This window comes from Mustela nigripes, chromosome 3 (assembly GCF_022355385.1).
Source record: "Mustela nigripes isolate SB6536 chromosome 3, MUSNIG.SB6536, whole genome shotgun sequence".
NCBI lineage: Eukaryota > Metazoa > Chordata > Mammalia > Carnivora > Mustelidae > Mustela > Mustela nigripes.
In genome coordinates, this window is record NC_081559.1 from 122853173 (window position 1) to 122873083 (window position 19911).

Here is a 19911-nt window from a genome sequence, read left to right on the forward strand (position 1 = left end):
GAAATAATCAAGTTATAATAAAAATAATATCTGTTTTTTAAAAAGAATTTATTTATTTATTTGTGAGAGAGATAGAGAACATGAGTGGGGCAGGGAGGGGCAGAGGGAGAGAGAGAAGCAGACTCCCTGATGAGCAGGGAGCCCGATGGGGGCTCAATCCCAGTACCCTGAGATCAAGACATGAGCTGAAGGCAGATACTTAACCAACTGAGCCAACCAGGTACCCCAATATAATGTGTCTTAAAGACAATGCAAAATGATTGCATCTGGACCTGAATAGCTCTAAGAATTCAATGGCGATGTTGAAACCAATCCCTAACACATACGTCTGCTTGTGGACAGCTCAGACAGGACTCCAGAGCCACCTACGATCACTGCACACCCTGAATGGTAATAAGCTGTCTGTGGTTTGCTTCCTCATTCTCCTTCCACACTACTTGGCCATCTAGTAGATGTAACAGGTCAGATGCCCTGGCCTATGGATTTCTCAGTTAGCATTTAAAACTGTAATTGTACATAAGTCTGCTAAACCTAAGGACTTAAAAGCTGCAGGGCATTATCATATCTTTTAAAAAGAATCAAACATTTTACACACACATACACACAGAACTTTCCTTGTTTGTCATAAAATCAATCCAACAGGGTTTAAGATGAAGATTCCATCACAATCACATTTCCTGAGGAGTAAAAACAAATATTCTGTTAACCTGTTTTGTTTTGTTTTTTTTAATATGGTTAATAATTTCTGAGATACCTGGGTGGCTCAGTCTGTTAAGTATCCAACTATTGATTTCAGCTCAGGTACTGGGATGGAGCCCCATATTGAGCTCCATGCAGAGCAGGGAGTCTGCTCCAGATCCATTCTGTCTCTTCCTCTGCCCTTCCCCCTGCTCACATATACACACTATCTCTAAAATAAATAAATAAATCTTTAAAAAACATATGGTTAGTAATTTCTGCCAGTAGTCTTAATCATTGGAAGGTCTGAATTTAACTTATACTATGCCAATAGTATGCTACATTTTCTCTGAGCCACTCTTCTCCATTTAACGCATAATTTACTATTACTATATTAGTATATTAGAACTCTAAAGAAAAAAAAGTCATTTGGGGAGAAATGCATCTTTTGTTCTCTCTGAGGACTAGGTACCACCTGGTAGGAGGTGTAAGAAAGAGTAAAGAAACTTCCTTGCAAGTTTAACAGCTTTCTTGCTTGTTTCAGCTGAATGTACCATGTCTCCTAAGAGGCTCTGGCTATGCTGCTCTTTACAGGGAAAATTATTTGGTAGAGGAAAAAAGAAAAAACTCTCTGATTTCTTACTCTAGATTTGAGGAAATATGTGAAAAATACCTATTTATGCATTAAGTATATGAGAAGAATGCATGAAAATTAAACAAAACAAAAATAACCATATCCCACACATAAATTTTATTTTCACAGAACATTAAAAACAATTAAAAAGGCCTTTTATGTTTATAAAAAATAAAAATTTTTTAAAAAAGGCCTTTTATCAATCACACTGAGTGCGATTTTGCTTTGCATAAGATCATACTATGTAAGAATATCATATACCATGATATGCAGCTAGTAGAGTACTATTCTTCTCAGAGGACCCACATTCATTCTAATTATCTGAACAGGAGATAGAGGTGACAGAAATACAGCTCACAGGTCAAATATATGTGTAGAAATCCACAACCTTGTTAGTCTGAGAGACAGTGTTGCCCTTCGGGGGAAAGAAACAAAGTGTGGTAAATGAGGAGAAAGTATTCATGCTCTTGTCCCATTCAAGGATTTCCTGGGAGACCCTGAGTATATTCTCTCATTTTTCTTACTGCAAATATTCTTATCATGTAGCTGAGAGGCACGCCACACATGCTCATGGGTTTGGGTGTGCTCTTACACTTCTGGTGAGAGAAGGCACACCCAGGGCTCTGTGATAATGAAGAGCAGAGTGGTGTGAGGAGGTGGCTCTGCAGTGGGGGTGACAGCTCACTTGGGTCTTCTCAGGGTGAGGTGCAGCCCAGGCTATCCTCTCATAGCTGTGACCCTTCTTGTTTCTCAAGTGCAAGGTCATCCAATTTATTCTCTCCCTTGTAACACACACTTTTCCCCCCCTTTGGATGATTGATGGGACATAGAATCTAATTTTGAAACAATTGCCACTAGGAAAATCTTCCACCATGGAAATGTAGGCCACAAGTTTTAGTCATTTTGGTTATCATTCAGCATGAACTGAGACCTGATGTTTGGTGTTTAAAAAAGTGATTGTTGTGTTCTTATTCCTCAACATATCCAATAAAGGGCTTCTTAGGATGACAAATCATACTATTTTGTTACTTATCAGTCCCTACTGTTGAGGAGATAAATGTAGACACACGTGGGTGTATGTATCATAGATGCGTATACATACATAGTGCAAAATTTCCTTTGTAGCCAGGCAACAACAAAACACAACTTGCTGGAATTACTATTTATTAATGTTGTTTCTTTGAAACTCTTCTGTATGGATTTTACTCAGCACTTTTCAGATAATAAAAATAAAAACAGTCAACAGCTAATATGTTTAATGTGCTAGAAAATAGAGGAAGAACTTAGTGTTAGAATATGTATGCATTATATCCTCATAGCTAGTAATGATTTCTGGTTCAGCTCTTGACATGTCAGTAGTGAGCATTTGATTAAATATTATTTAAGGACTGAACTACCTGAAACAACAGTAATACACACTTCATTTCCTCACAAGTAATTGAAAGATTATCTCAGTCACATTAAATTTCAGATTAAACACATATATAATGCTCGACATGATGAGTCCATGTTTGGACTGTTCCTCTCAAGTTTATTGTTTTTGTCATGCTATGTTTGGGTCTCAAGTGGGTAATGTGGGACCCTGTGACATTAGTCCAGGTTGCTCTTGACACTTGGAAAATAATGATGAAAAGGAGCTAAGAATTTCAATTCAATCAAAATCCTCAAAAAATCAATGGACTTGAATATGTGTCCAGGTGTGTGGAGGGGCGGTTTATGTGTGGGTGTCTGTGTGCACAGCATGGTGGGATTTGGGTAGGTACGTTTGTATTCACAGCTTCAAAATTGCTGAGGAAATGACAAAATCAAGATTTTGTTGGGGTGCCTGCGTGGCTCAGTGAGATAAGCCTCTGCCTTCGGCTCAGGTCATGTTCTCAGAGTTCTGGGATCGAGTCCCGCATCGGGGGTCTCTGCTCAGCGGGGAGCCTGCTTCCCCCCTCCCTGCCTGCTGCTCCGCCCACTTGGGATCTCTCTCTCTCTCTCTGTGTCAAACAAATGAATAAAATCTTTAAAAAAATAAAAAGAATTAAAAGAAAATATTTTGTTAGAGTGAGATTATGTTGACAAAGTTGGTACAGAACTCCTGGTGACCTTTTGTGATGTAAGGAAAATTATATCTTCCATTAGTGTACTTCCTAAGGCAATAAATAAGAAGAATGACCCTTTCTTCTTATGATATCAGTCATACAGTAAGAGCAGCAAATGTCATCTGGACATATTTACCTCAAAGGAGGAGGTGAAGCATATTGATATTTCCAAGTGGGTTTTAATTGGGAACATCTCACATTAGCACTAATGAGAGCTGTTTAGTTAAGCCACTGCTCTCTTGCTCAAGGCATATTTCATCCTCAATACTAAAGCTTTGAAACTTTTTTCCCCTCTTACATGAAACTCTGGTAATTATGCTAAATGTTTAACTATAAATATGGCTTTCTATGAGTCCTCCCTGCTGTGTGTATGAATATCTAAAAAAAACTGAGGCTTTTCATTACTATGTACTTCCCTGGTCACCAAAGCCCCTTTCAGAGATAATCTTTCTTTCATCAATACAGAAAAGCCAAAACCCAAGAAGAAAATCTGAGTGAGTCCTTCTACTCCTCATCTGGACCTCAACCTGAATTCCTTTGATACTCAGAAGGTCTAGAAATTGCTATGTTTCTCAGTAAAGTGGCAATCTTTTCCATCTGCCCTTCTGGAAGACCACGCAAAGGCTACATTCAATGTTATGGAAACACTCTCTAGAATAAAATTCTGAAGGAAAATGAGAAGAATTGAAGACAAAAAACTACCTTCGGTTATTAGGATTAAGAATATGATTATTCTAGAAGAACCCAGAATATCAATAACCTTGAAAAGTAGCAACATTTCTCTTGTGAGTCAGGCACACGTGTAAGACACATCTTCTCATTCACCCCTCTTAGCAACTTGTCAGGAGGGATGGTTACCTCTGTCTTTAGATACAAAACTTGGTTCAAAAGCTAAGTGGCTGTAAGAATCAGAGGGAGAAAATGCTTTCCAGTGAGATAATAATAACACAGATGCCAAGGAGACAAGACTGTTTGGCCTTTGCCTTCAGATACAGAAAGAGTAATTTTTCAGGGACACGGCATTAGCCAAGATCCTCTTCCTCAGTGTCAGAGTAGACATGTGGTTATAAGGCAGTGTGAAAGATCTGGATTAGACTAAAAGGGTAGCTCATGACCGTGAACTTCTTTGCTATGTCTACCCACTTGCTTGCTTCCAAGAACCATTCAAAACTAAGCTGTGGTATCTTATGGGCCAAGCTGTACCCCCCCCCCCTTTTCAGCACCCAACTGTGTATCTCTGACAGCATTCTGAGCTGAACAGAGCACAGGGGAAGCATTTGTCAGATCAGTAGGGTGAATGTTAAAGGCCATAACAGTGAGGGTCCTTAATGGGCTGGCAACAACAGAGGCCAGTATTGCCATCACATCTGTCCAAGACAGACAGGTGGAATTCAGCACCTCTCAAGTTTCTTCTGTTCCTATTGTGATTCCAAGTGATCTTGTACTTCCACCCCTAGTCAGGAACTCTTTGTCTCCTGGGGTTCAGTTCAGAAATGAGGCCTCACATGTAGCACATCCTCAGGTCTCACCAAAGGGATTGTAATTCTTTACAGAAGACCTCTAATTCTGAAAACCTCTTCTTTTTTAGAAACCCAGCTACAGCCTAAGGGTCCTTAACATAGGAAGTAACTTCAAGGCTCTTGGGGTGGTAGATAAAAAACAAACAAACAAACAAACAAACAAACAAAAGCACCACCATGGAAGAGTAAACTTGAAAGTTTTGCTTCTGTTTCAGGAATACAACTACTTTTCATTGGAACACAAACCCTTCATCATGTCATTCTACACTTCTGTAGAAAAGGAACTTCTGGGTCTGTTTCTCTGTATTTACTTCACAATCTCCTATGCAGTTACTAGATTAAAAAAACATAATGAAGTCCAGTTTCTTTGAATGATTCAGCATCTTTACCCCTTTGTTAAAATTGAATGGTAAATAGTACCAGTTTTCCTTTTTCTTCTGCATTTTTTTAATTTAATTTAATTTTTTTCAGTGTTCCAAAATTGATTCTTTATGCACCACACCCAGTGCTCCATGCAGTATGTGCCCACCTTAATACTCACCACCAGGCTCACCCAACACCCCACCCTCTCCCCTCCAAAACCCTCAGTTTGTTTCTCAGAGTCCACAGTCTCTCATGGTTTTTCTCCCTCTCTGATTTCCCCCAGCACACTTCTCTCCATCTCCCAATGCCCTCCCTGTTATTCCTTATGCTCCACAAATAAGTGATGGTTTTTCTCTAGAACAAGTGATATGACCAGTTAGTAGAGTGCTATTTGGGGTTTTTTGTCAACATGGACAGAATTTCCTGTCCTGAGAAGTAAATCCTTATAGAATCAGATCTCCCTGAAGTCAAACAACTTGCCATATGATCTGTGGAAGCAAAAGGTGGTCAAATGTTGAGTAAAAGCTGAAGAGCTGAAGACTTCTCTTGGGGGCTTGCTTTACATCAGGAAGGCAGGAGTCAACACAACCCACATAGGAGGTAGCAGAGGGGAAAGAAAGACACTGAAATATAAATTTATGTTTTCATCCCTCATTCATCAGGGGCAAATTTTTCTTATCACACCATGAGGAATAAACGGGAAAGTGTTACACATAGTACATGTTTATGCTCATGTTCATTGATTTGTTCTATTTCAACCTCCCCTTCTGGTAGCAGATGAAAAATAAGTTAAAAAATAATATGGCCAAAATGTATTATATTATTAACATATTGATGAGATGGAAGAAATCCAACTGTGATTGCAAATCCTCCTTATTCTTACCATTTTTCAGAACATGAATTTGAGGAAAAAATCCAAGCTAACATTTCCTCATGACTAAGTTATGGGTAAAAGAATCCTGAGGTCTATCATTGCTAATTTAGAGAAAGTAGAAAACCGTCCTGATATTGCATAATATTTGGGACAGCACTAATATTAACTAAATATCATAAACCATTGTGTTCTTCCAACCAGAAATGAAAATCGATATGACATAGGCTATTTATCAATCTCATAGAAGTAACGAACTATAAAGAAATACAATTAGATATTTTCTTTTCCCCAATTCAATTCAATACACACTTTTGAAAGCCTGCATGAACAAAAGTAGTGCTAAATGGGATAGCTTCAATGATGAAAGGGTACACTCCAGCCTGGGAGGGCTTGGGATAGAAGCCAACATGCAAGCAAATAATTGCAGTGCAGTGAGATACCTGCAGGATTAAAGGTAACGACAAAGTCAGGTGTAGGGAAGAATTCTTGGTTGCTGATTCCCAAGGATGGTATTCTGACGTGAGATATATCACTAGGGTTTTGAAACACAAACAATTTCCTTAGTAGAGAAAAGAGGGAAGGCCATTCTAAGAAAAGTTAACATGAATGTGCAAAATACTTTCAGGCGTAGAAAACTACATATGCAAAGGCACTTATTATCATATCAGAAAATAGGGTTATCGCACCCCATCTTTCTGCCTTTGCATGTGGAGCTCACTTGGCCTGAAAATTGTTTTGTTTTGTTTTGTTTTTTACCATTCTTGGTTTTTAGGTGTTTGAACTCTGTATGTGCATTACTGGAAGACTTGGTTTTGTGTTCTAGTAAACAAACTCCGTAATGCCAGATGCTTTTTTTGTTGTATTCCTTAGGAACAAACCTACCACTATCATCAGGTTAACTATGAGCTCCCTGTGCTCCAGAAACAAGTACTGCACCACAAGAGTTCAAGTCCCCATGGACCACAGACCTGGGAGATCCATTTGTAGCTTTTTAGCCTGTGGCTGGAGAACTTAGAGTATACGTAATCTCCTCCTCAGGTGGAAGCTTAGTGCCTTTTTTGATGTCATGGGGGTCCTGGATTTTAAACTTCTGTGATAGTTGCAAGGAAGTTGAGCATTAAAATAATTAATTTGTTCACTCAAAAGGCAAAGGCTGTCATTGCTGTCTTCACAATTATCCAGTTTTGATGCCTTTTTACCACCAATAGCTCTGGCAGTCTTAGTTAATGTCAGCATCTTCTCTTATCCAGAATATTGCAATAGTCTTCCAGCTAATCTCCCTATCTACCCCCTTGCCCTCCTGCCCCCTACATTTCATACAATAACCAATTTTGCTAAAATACAAATTAGATTTCTCACCCTTTTGCTCAAAACTCTACAGCAGCTTCCATCCCCCTTACAGAAAAACACAGCATTGCAAACATTGCATGTGTTCAATACATACTCATTGAATGAATAAAATGACATAAATTCAGTGAGTGCCTATGAATCACAAGAAACTGAGCTTGATATAGGGGCACAAAGACAGTGACATTCTTTTCTCTCCAGAGGTTTTTATTTAGGGATGTGAATTCACAAATGAATGAATACAAAAATAATATTAACTTTTTCTGGTCAAAACCTAAATAAAAATAGTTTGGGTACAAACAATGATATGGCCAGTTCTCCCTGGTTGGTAACAGAAGGTGAAGGATTTGAGTCATAAAATAGTAGAAATTCCAGGATGTTAGGGTAGAAAGAGGCTTTCCACACAAGAGAACCACAGGAACAAATTGAGGTCTGAAATCATAGCCAAAGAACAGCAAGTGCTTCAATATGGCAAGACACAGGACATAAGATGGAAGGGGGCAGGAGGGTTCAGAGGGTAAAAGTTAGGTTAGAAAGGATACATTCAAAGCCTTAAATGTCTGTATTTCATTGCTTGAGTTTACTGTCTATCTTCCAAGCAATGGGGAGTCACTAAGGTTTTTAAGATGGAGAAATTAGATTCAATTTATATATCCAGAAGCACTGGGAAGGGTCCATTAGAGAATTCAAAGTTGATTAATAGTAAGAACTGACTTTTATTGAATGCCTGTTATTTATTGGGCTCTGTGCTAGGTCCTTTACTTTTACTTCATTTCATTCTCAAATCAGCCTATGCAATTGGTACTGTTCTCATCTCCCTTTAGAAATGGAAAGCTAAGGCAGAGAGAAGTCAAGGCTAAAGTCATACCGTAGTAGTTACAGAACAGAAATAGAAATCCAGAGAATCAGACTTTAGAAAACAGAGGAGAAAATGTATTAAGGAGATAAAGTTCCAGAACATAGTCTATTATCAAATGAAAGGGGTAAAGGAATGAGGGATAGGAGCCTCACATGCTTGCTAGGCTTTTAGCTTGGATTACTCATGTATGGCTGTGTAGATCACTATGTATATGGTGGGACAAATTTAGAAGAAAAGATAATAAGACATTTTAAATTTATTGGTTTTTATATGCCTGTTGGAAATCTGGAAAGCATGTAGGCATACAAGAAAGAAGATGGACATACAGGTTTGGATCTCAGTAGAGCAGAACAAGCAGATTTGGAACAGGGGAGGTGAGGTCATAGGGTAAACAAGATCAAATATCAATAGAAGAGTGCTACTAGTTGAATTGTGTTCCCCTAAAAGATGTTGAATTCCTAACACCCTGTACCTGTGAATATAGTCTTATTTAAAAACATAAGGTCTTTGCGGATGATCAAGTTGGGGCGCCTGGGTGGCTCAGTGGGTTAAGCCGCTGCCTTCGGCTCAGGTCATGATCTCAGGGTCCTGGGATCGAGTCCCGCATTGGGCTCTCTGCTCAGCAGGGAGCCTGCTTCCTTCTCTCTCTCTCTCTCTGCCTGCCTCTCAGTGTACTTGTAATTTCTCTCTGTCAAATAAATAAATAAATAAATAAAATCTAAAAACATAAGGTCTTTGCCGATGATCAAGTTAAGATGAGGTCATTAAGGTGGGTCCTAAATCAATATGTCTGTGTGTTTATGAAAAGAAGAAATTTGGACTCAGACACACAGACATGGAGAACACCATGCACAGATGAAAGCAGAGAGCAGAGTGATGCATCCACAATCAAAGGAATATCACAGAGTGCCAGCAAACTACCAGAAACTAAGGGAAAGTCATGTTACAGAGTCTCCTTCACAGCCTCAGAAGGAACCAAACCTTCCAACAGTTTGATCATGGATTTCTAGCCTCCAGAACTGGGAGACAATACATTTCTGATATGTAGGCTACCAGTTTGTCATACTTTGTTCTAGCAAAGTAATACAAACCGGGAGAGCATGGAAAGAGGGAGTGATTATTGATAGTGACTGAACAGATACTGTCAGTTCAAAAATGAGTTTCCAGTCAAAGAAGCAGAAAAGATATTCCAAGAAAAAAAGGTGCTTATGAAAATGTATGGAAGTCTAAGAAAGGATGTGCCAGCAGTTTGCTCTGGGGTGATCACAAGCTGCAGCAGTGGAGTGGTGAGAACACAGTGATCTGTTCATAAAAGTTCCTGTAAACAGCACTCTAAAAATTTCATCTTATAATTGACAGAGCGCAATCTGAGACCCAAGGGAATGATTAATCTGTTTTTGTTTTGTTTTGTTCTAAAATGCTCCTGTTCTGTAAATACAGTGGCAGTGGCAGCATAGTTTTTGAACCTACCAAAATGATCCCATTAAAATAGAACAAAATTGAAGGATCATGAACAATACCTGCAAATAAAACTCAGTGCTGAGATATCCCCTAATTACCAAGGAACAAATGAGGGACAGCTCTTAAGAGCCTTGTGATGTCTGTCGGCAACTATGCAGGAAGTGGCAGAGGGAAGGACTTGAGAATAGAAAAAAACTACAAATTCCCAACAGCCAATCACTGGAAAGTGCAGTGTGCCCTCTAGAAGAAGGACCTAGAAATGTGTTCTCAATGATCCAATGCAAGTGTGAGTCCACAGGGACTGTAATGAAATAACATCTGAAGCTTTTGGAGCAGTCTCATTACACACAGACTGAAGACCCTTCCAAAACAAGGCTCCACATTGAAGAGAATCTGCTGGGAATAGACTCCAACTTGAGCAGGACAAGGACAGCCATGAGAAATAAAGGAGAAGGTCCAACTTCAAAGAAAGGGGCAGGAGAACAGAGGCAGCTGATGTCAGAAAATTGACAAGTGATATTCTTTTTTGTCACTCATGAGAATAAAAGAGGAATGACCTCTGGAGCTATGACAAGAGCTACACCATCCTGGCCCCCTTACACCTCCTAAAACTATATAAAAACTAAACTAACTCATTTTTAAACTCAGCAATGAGAAAAAAATCAAAACTATTATAAGGAAAAGAGAATAGAAAAAATAATGATGAGGGCACCTGGATGGCTCAGCTTGTTGGACAACTGCCTTCAGCTCTGGTCATGATCCTGGAGTCCCGGGATCGAGTCCCAGATAGGGCTCCCTGTTTGGCAGGGAGTCTGCTTCTCCTGCTGACCTCTCTCCTCTCATGCTCTCTCTCTCTCTCTCTCAAATAAAATAAAATCTTAAAAAAAAAAAATGACGATGTTCTTACAGATAATGAAACCATACCAAGAAAATACATAGAAAACAGATAAAAACCATAAACAAATTTTTCAAAATGAGTTGAAAGAAATTAGGAGAATTAAAAAGTTATGAAAGAATAGTATAAATTAGAATTAGAAAAAATTTAAAAGAAATGTATAGAAAAAAGTAAGATTTGACAAGAAAGATGATATAACCCAATATAGAATTCTAATTTTTTTAAAAGAAGCTCAGAAATGACAACTCTACTAGTAGGACTGTGATGACCCTCAAATACCATAGCTTGAAGATAAATAGAAAGTAGAAAGGAAGGGAACAAATTACATCAGTAAGCTATTTAAGATCAAAAGCATTCAGGGAAATTGATTAATACAGAAGATAAAGAAGGTGCAACTTAAAAGAATAGGAGTCCTCAAAGAAGAATACCAAAGTAATGGAACAACAACAACAACAATACTCAATACTATAAATAAGAAGGCTTGAAACAACATATTGAAACTTGAAACTACATAATAAAGGGAAACTTGATGCAGAACAGCCCATATCAAGATATATCCTAAGAAAACCATAGGTCTTCAAAAAGAACCAAATATTCCTGAGACATCTAAACAAAAATTCAAGTTCTTTACAAGAGAAAGAATATTAGATTTTTATCAAACTTCCATGACAAAACTTCATGCTAGTAAGCAATGAAATAATAGATTTAATAGACTAAAATAAATAAATTGCAGATCTTCAATTTTATATGGAATATGCATGGATTTACAGCCATCCAACCTGACTCTCCAATGCAAAGATTTCCCCAGATATTCTGCTTTTTTCATCCTCTCATCTTGGTATCACAAAACCTTTACATCTGGTAGGTGAAGTTCTAGAAATGGGCACCAATTTTCATAAAAAATTGTGCGACTTCAGGGTCCTCTTAGTAGATGAAAACTTATCCCCATGCAAGTCAAGATTGGTAACCGCATGCTGTTATAAATATGCAAGAATTCTAAGAATATTGTTCCAATGCACCTTTTCTTAGTGGATCTACTAGAGAATAAGCTTCAGACCACCAAACATACTGCAGAGTCATTGACATAACAGCCAACAACAACAACAACAACAAAAGTGATATGAGTAGCTTTATTTCAAAGCAACCTTGAAAAAGAAACAGAAAGCTGAAAGCAACACAATTCTGGACTTCATGTTATATTACAAAGCTTTAGTAATCAAGACAGTATGATACTGTCATAAAAAGAGACACATAGATCAATGGAACACAATAAAAGAAAACCCACAGATAAACGCACAACTATATGGTCAAAACAGGGAAGACTATCCAATGGGAAAAAGACAGTTTCTTCAATAAATGGTGTTGGGAAAACTGGACAGCAACATTCAAAAGAATGAAACTGGACCATTTTCTTACACCATACACAAAAATAAATTCAAAGTGGATTAAAGTCTAAGTACGAGGGATGAAACAATAAAAATCCTAGAGGAGAACACAGGCAGTAATGTCTCTGACATCAACCATATCAACTTCTTTCTAGATATGTCTCCTGAGGCAAGGGAAACAAAAGCAAAAACAAACTATGGTGACTTCATCAAGATAAAAAGCTTTCACACAGTGAAGGAAACCATCAACAAAACTAAAAGGCAACCTATGGAATGGGAGAAGATATTTGCAAATGATATATCTGATTAAGGGTTAGTATCCAAAATATATAAAGAACTTAAAAAAGTCAGCACCCAAAAACCAAATAATCCAATTAAAAAATGGGTAGAGGGCATGAATAAACATTTTTCCAAAGAAGACAAAGAGATGCCCAAGAGACACATGAAACAATGCTCAACATCACTCATCATCAGGGAAATGAAAATCTAAACTATAAACTCACAGAAAATGGCTAAAATCTGCAAGAATCAACAGGTGTTGGCAAGGATGCAGAGAATGGGAAACTTCTTCCACTATTGTTGGGAATGCAAAACTGGTGCATTCCAGAGTGGTGCCGCCACTCTGGAAAACAGAATAGAGCTTCCGCCACTCTGGAAAACAGAATAGAGCTTCCGCCACTCTGGAAAACAGAATAGAGCTTCCTCAAAAAGTTAGAATAGAACTATCCTATGATCCAGCAATTGCACTACTAGGTATTTACCCAAGAATGCAAAACTACTAATTCAAAGGCATACATGTACATATTTATAGCACCATTATCTACACCAAAGTGTCCATCGACTGATGAATGGATAAAGGAGATGTGATAAGTATATATATATATATATATATATATATATATATAATTTGCACACACACACACACGAATATTACTCAGCCATAAAAAAGAATGAAATCTTGCCATTTGCAAAAATGCGGATGGAGCTAGAAAGTATTACATTAAGAAAAAAAGGTCAATCATGGAAAGAGAGAAACCACATGATTTCACTCATATGTGGAATTTAAGAAACAGAGCAAAGGAAAAAAAGAGAGGAACAAACCAAGAAACAGACTCTCAACTATAGAAAACAAACTCATGGTTACCATGGGGCAGGTGGGTGGGGAGATGGGCTAAATAGGTGATGGGGATTAAGGAGTGCCCTTGTTGTGATGAGCACTGGGTATTGTATGGAATTGTTGAATCACTGTGTTGTACACCTGAAACTAATATTACACTGTAGGTTTACTAACTGAAATTTACACAAAAACTTTGAAAAATTTTTAAAGGGTGGTAGACTCAGAATATCACCATTTCACAACCACTAATTAATGAATGGATCTAGGAAATGATCATTAGTGGATGATGACATCATATAGGAGAATATTAGGATCTCCTCAAGAAAGTACTCAACATCACCTAATAAAAAATGATCTAATTTGAATCGGGGGCAGCCTGGGTGGCTCAGTTGCTAAGCATCTGCCTTTGGCTCAGGTCATGATTCCAAGGTCCTGGGATCGACCCCTATATCAGCTCTCTGCTCATGGGGAAGCCTGTTTCTCCCTCTTCCACTCCCTCTGCTTCTGTTCCCTCTCTCTGTGTGTCTCTTGCTGTCAAATAAATAAATTAAATAAAAGAAAAAAACTTGAATCTGACCAACACTAACTGAAGAAAACAGAAAGGACGAATGTAACCATACCACATGTATGCAATCATCAAAACCAAGACAGTGAGAAATAGGTGGGAAATGGGAAAAAAAAATGAAAGAGGAATAATGGTGTGTAAAAGAGACTTAAGATACATATCAAATAATCATCACATATAGGTCTTGTTTGGAAAGTATTTCAAATAAACTCTAAAGAAAATAAGATAATCAGGAAAATATGAAAACTGGGTATTTTTCATAATATTAAATTATACTTATTTGTAATGTTATAATGGTATTGCATTTATGTTTGTCAATTATTTTAAATAAAATACTTTCAGATGGAATAACATGATGCTTAGGATTTGCTTCAAGATTATCTGGTGGGGGGGCACCTGGGTGGCTTAGGGGGTTAGGCCTCTGCCTTCAGCTTGGGTCATGATCTCAGGGTCCTGGGCTCAGACCCTGCATCAGGGTCTCTGCTCAGCAGGGAGCCTGCTTACATCTCTCTCTCTGCCTGCTGCACTGCCTACTTGTGATCTCTCTGTCAAATAAATAAAATAAAATCTTTAAAAACAAAGATTATCTGGTGGCAGTGAGTAAGTGAAGGTATAAATAAAAAATAATGTATGTATTGTGCATACATGTATCAATAATTAATTTGGTTGATGCATATAGTGAACTCAATACACTATTTTTTCTCTTTTTGTATATGTTTGAAATTTTTAATAATAAAACAGTTTTTAGAAGACATCAAGAGTGTTTAAAAGCACATGCACTCTAATACTTTAGACTTGCATTGTGCCCTAAGAGAAATCCATCTCCTGAGTACCACTGAGCACATAAAGAAACTGAACAGAAAGGGCGTGTGTAGATTGTTGAAGTGGCAAATCCCTTCTATACCTGAGTTTCTTTTTTTTTTTTTTTTAAGTTTTTATTTATTTATTTGACAGAGAGAGAGAGTGATCACAAGTAGGCAGAGAGGCAGGTAGAGAGAGGATGAAGCAGGCTCCCTGCCGAGCAGAGAGCCCGATGTGGGACTCGATCCCAGGACCCTGAGATCATGAGCTGAGCTGAAGGCAGAGGCTTAACCCACTGAGTCACCCAGGTGCGCCAATACCTGAGTTTCTGACACATTTCACCTCACTCTTGATATTTCAGGTCAGTGGATTGCCTTTAACGAAGCTGAAGATTGCAAGGACTTCTCAAAGCGCACATTTGAGAAAAAGGGTACTTGCTAAGCCGTTCTCTTTGGGTCTTACATGCATAAGCCGCTAAAGCAACTGTTTCTTGGGTGCTTGTGTATAGTGGCTTGCAGAAAAGAAAAGCGGCCTTGGTGTTTGAATTATAAATGATCACTCATTTCTTTCTTCTCCTCCATGTTTTCTTTCTAGATATTTCCACACCATCTACTTAGGCATTCGAAGTCGACAGAGTGGGGAGAATGACCGGTGGAGGTTTTACTGGAAAATGGTGTATGAGTATGCAGATGTGAGTATGCTGCACTTGCTAGCCACCTTTCTGGAAAGTGCGCCACAGCTGGTCCTGCAGCTCTGCATTATCGTACAGACTCATAGCTTACAGGCCCTCCAAGGTAAGGGCTTGCAATTTGGTTTCTGACTCTGGGGAGACTGGCTGTTTGTGTCGCAATCCAAAAACTGTGCTAATGCCCTTTATTGACCGAGACCATGGTGGTCCCTATTCTGTGTCTGCTCTTTGACATGAGAATTTGTGAATGATGAATATTTTCTTCTTCACGATTACTTGTGAAAGCTAATTTGCAGAGACAATTTTTATTTTATTTTATTTTATTTTATTTTATTTTATTTTATTTTTTGCTTTCAAGCTGCTATCTGAGTAGGAAAAATATTTCGATGATTTTACGTTTGGTCAGAATGAAAATAGAGGCAACCGGGTTTTTCTGGCTTGTGTGATAGAGTACTTTCAAAAACCTTGAAAAAAAAAATCCTAGTTCTCTCTCTTTCTAATAATATTCGTACACATATTTGAATATGAGGGTAATCTCTATCATTTCCTTCTGACATTAAGAAACAGAGAGATATTAAAAGGAAATGGTAGATTACTACAATATTGGTTTTAAAATCACAGAAGAAAAAATGTCAATATTTAATAATACATTGTTTATGTACTACTAAGTTTTACATAACGAATATTTTCAGATTAATATTTTTGTGTTTCGCTGTCTTGTTTGATAACCTCATCAGTTAGACTGTCGCTTATCTGCCCAGATGTTTCCTTAGGCTCTGCTATTCAAATCTTTTCTAGCAGCAAGAAGATCAGACAGACCAGTGGGTGCAGAGGTGCATGAATGGGTGGATGGATAGCCATGTTCTAAATAAGCAGTTTCCTGGCAATTTGTCTATCCTATAACTAAATAGATTTTGTGAATCAGTTAACATATTATAACATGCTCATTTTGTTTGATCTCATTTAGAGCCTTGGCTGTGTCTTTCCCTATGTGCATGCATGTCGGTGTCCCATTCTGGGCCATGCTCTAACTTGAGATTTGATCTAGTTGGTCCAGAAATCTCTACAGTGTCCTTATAACATTTTATAGCAAATAGCACATTAGTTTAGACTGAGCACATTAATTAGAGAGGGGGGGGGCATATTAGAGGAAAAGAAAAATGGAGCGTGTACTGGGAGCCAGGAACCCGTTTCTTTGTGAATGTCTGGCCAATCCTGGTTCTGCACTAGAATAGCTTTGGTCCAAGGAGTTTGAGAAAAGGGTCAAAGAGATCCATAGTGTGTGATTCACAAATGCTAGAAAGCAAACTGGAAGAAAGAGAAAGTGGTGTGTTAGCACAGAAACAGATGAGTAAAGCCTGGAGAAAACAAGATGTATAAATTAGCTGCAGACGACTGTCTTTAGTGGTGAAAGACCACAGGCTACAGAGGGAGGATCTGGCGTTGGTCACTCACTTCCTTGCTGTGAGACCTTGTGCAGGTCATTTAATGTCTCTGGGCCCCCACTTCTCAAATGTAAAGGTCACCATGGAAACTAGATGATCTCCAAGCTCCTTGGAGCTCTGTTCCATCTTTGCATCAGTGAATGCCCAGTAACCAGCATTACAGGGCCAGAGATATGTATTAGGAAATGGTCTGTAAATGAGGACACAAATTTGGAGGCAGCATCAAACTAAATCTCTATCAAAGAATCTGGTACTTATCTCCAGAACAACTTGGCCGCCTCTTAGCATAATTATGCAAGAGGAGGGGAACTTGGGTGCCTCAGTTGGTTAAGCGTCTGCTTATAGCTCAGGTCATGATCTCAGGGTCTTGAGATCAAGGCCTTCTCTGTTCAGTGGGGAGTCGGCCTCTCCCTCTCCCCCTGATCCTTTTCCCCACTTGTGCTCTTTCTCTTTGTCTCAAATATATAAATAAAATCTTAAAAATAATAATAGTAATTACACAAAAGGAAAACCCAGGCACAAATGTGGAGAGTTGCAAGCTGCCTTCTTGTGACCCAAGATTACTCAGGGTACCTCCTGGTTTTCTAAAAGATTTAGAAAATCATAAGGAAGTTTTTATTCTAAAGATGGTGGACATAGAGCAAGAAAGGCGAGAGAGGGCCTACGAAAATGAGATCACTTCGGTTGGAGAGTTTTATATAGCTTTATAGAAAAAGAAATAGAAATCAATCCTTACTTTTTCTCAGATTATTCATTCTAAGTCTAGGAATCAAAATTTCTATTTCACAGAGTTGTGGCTCTTCACTGACACCTGGTGTCCCCAGCTTATGTGTTGGGCTCACATTTGCATGAGGCTTCCTATGGGAGCCAGACCTCCTCCCTGTCCTTGGCCAAGGCAAGCCATGCTGTCAAAATTAGAAAGCTGTAGGGAAATGTGTTCTGTATCACTCCCAAGGTGGTCAAAAGACAGGCTGACTCAAAGTTCACTAGGACCAATGCAAGTCACTGAGTGCAGGATGAGGAATTAGTCTTCTGGGTGGGTCTTGGTGTTGCCATTTTTTAACAAGGGAAGTGGGCAGAAAGTTATGTCAAAAGACCAAGCAGTGGAAAATACATGACAACAAAAAACAACCACAAAACCTCCAACAAATGCAGATGAGCCCAGGAAACACTAAATCAGTTTGCATTTTGTGGAGAAACCTCTCTTCAGAGTGAGCTTCCAAATTCAACCTTCCACTGACAGGTGATCCCACTTAAAATGAACAAGCTTATAAATTAAATGTTGTGAATAAATTACAGGAACAGAGATGTTCCCTTCTAGGAGAAGAAAAATAAAAGTGATAGAAGTTAGTCTGACATATATTTTCATATACATTTATGGTAAAGATTCTTGGGATTGGGGCGCCTGCGTGGCTCAGTGGTTTAAAGCCTCTGCCTTCAGCTCAGATCATGATCCCGGGGTCCTGAGATCGAGCCCCACATCAGGCTCCCTTCTCAGCGGGGAGCCTGCTCCCCCCTCTCTCTCTGCCTGCCTCTCTGCCTACTTGTGATTTCTGTCAAATAAATATATAAAATCTTTAAAAAAAAAGATTATTGGGATTTATATATTAAAAAAAAAACTTTCTCCAATAGATGCAAATAATCAATGGCATGAACCCTCTGAAGTATTTGCAAATAGCTCTGAATTAAAATCTGTAAAATATTCCTATTTAGCAGGTAAAGAGTGGTCCTAAGTCTGCCTGTAATTCTTGTATATGCCTCTCTAGAATTATTGGTTTTTAAGATTGAAACAATAATGCCTTTTTCTCCCAATTTCAACCATCTATTACTCTCTGAAGGACACTCTTTTAAAAACCAATAAGAAAATCAAAGAGATGTGACATTTTAAAATAGATGTTTAAAAATTGCATTTTCCTTATAAAGTTGGCATCACCTTAAAACTCTGTTAGCTACGAAAATCCTTTCTCAGCATTCCTTACTTATTGAATAATTAAGTCAGAGGTGCCTCATCGGATGAGGCTGACAGGCTCCATGGTGAACCATGCAAGTAAAGTGTCATGGTTTCTCAGCTGGCACTATCCCAGGAAGGACAATTTGGCTCCTGCCCTGAGACCAGAAATCAGAATAAGGCAGAAACTTGAAGAAGAACATCCAGTCTTTTCACTCCATGTTATTACCTTAGACACAACGGCTGCCCTTCATTGGATCTGGAGTTTTCCTGTGAAAATCTGTCTCTGAAGTTAAGAAACACTCAAGAGGGTCCAATTGTACATGCTTAGCTAAGGTGACAGATAGTGCAGAAGTTACCAGTATACACTTCATTATGATTTTGCAATCCAATTCTACATCCCTGCCAGAAGAAGAAGAGACATACAGAAAGAGAGAGAAAGAGGGAGAGAGAAATGCAGGAAGGAAGGAAAGAAAGAGGGATGGAGAGAGAGAGAGGGAGGGAGAAAGACTGGTTGGTAAACCAAGATGGGCAATGGTGCACCTGTTCATCTTAATTTGAGGACCATGTTTTTGGTGTTAAAGATGCTCAGATGTAGGAGCACCTGGGTGGCTCAGTGGGTTAGCCTCTGCCTTCTGCTTGGGTGGAGATCCCAGGATCCTGGGATGGAGCACCACATCACATCAGGCTCTCTGCTCAACAGGGGGCCTACTTCCCCCACCCTCTGCCTGCTTCTCTGCCTACTTGTGATCTCTCTCTCTCTCTGTCAAATAAATAAATAAAAATCTTTCAAAAAAGAATATATATATCTTTTTAAAAAGATGTAAAGATGTGGTCCGAGGCCTGCCTGTCTTGTTTTCAAGCACCATCTCAAGCCCATCCTGGGCCTTGGATTATAACTAAATGGTACAGGGAAAGATAAGCAGTTGACTGCCTACCTTCTGTGGAAAGAAATCACCCTACCTGGCCTTTTGGATGTAAAGTAAACAAGCTGCACCTGGAGAGTCTCTAAGTCACTTTGAGTTTTGTGAGTGTGATTCTCTGAATACTTGGTTTTGGTTGTGTAGCCTCCCGAGGTGGTGGAGAAGATATTGATGCATGTACAAATAAGAGTCCACAGGCCATCCCAAGTGATATAGCATTGCTCAGAGCCTGGATCCATGCTCCATGGAGCAGCCCAGAGAATGCTGTGCACGATTATGGCACACCATGTATTTATCCTTTCCAGTGTGTGTGTTTATCTG

At 38.8% G+C, this 19911-nt stretch overlaps 1 protein-coding gene across 1 annotated transcript in view; it reads left to right on the top strand.

Moving 5' to 3' along the window:
- LOC132014535 (XK-related protein 4) overlaps nt 1-15971 on the top strand; it is a 264467-nt gene extending 248496 nt beyond the window's left edge. Inside the window, exons 2-3 of the mRNA XM_059395507.1 lie at nt 15181-15380; nt 15967-15971. Coding sequence (XP_059251490.1) covers nt 15181-15380; nt 15967-15971 — 205 coding nt within the window. The remainder of the gene's footprint in view (nt 1-15180; nt 15381-15966) is intronic.
- Nucleotides 15972-19911: the final 3940 nt, after the last annotated feature.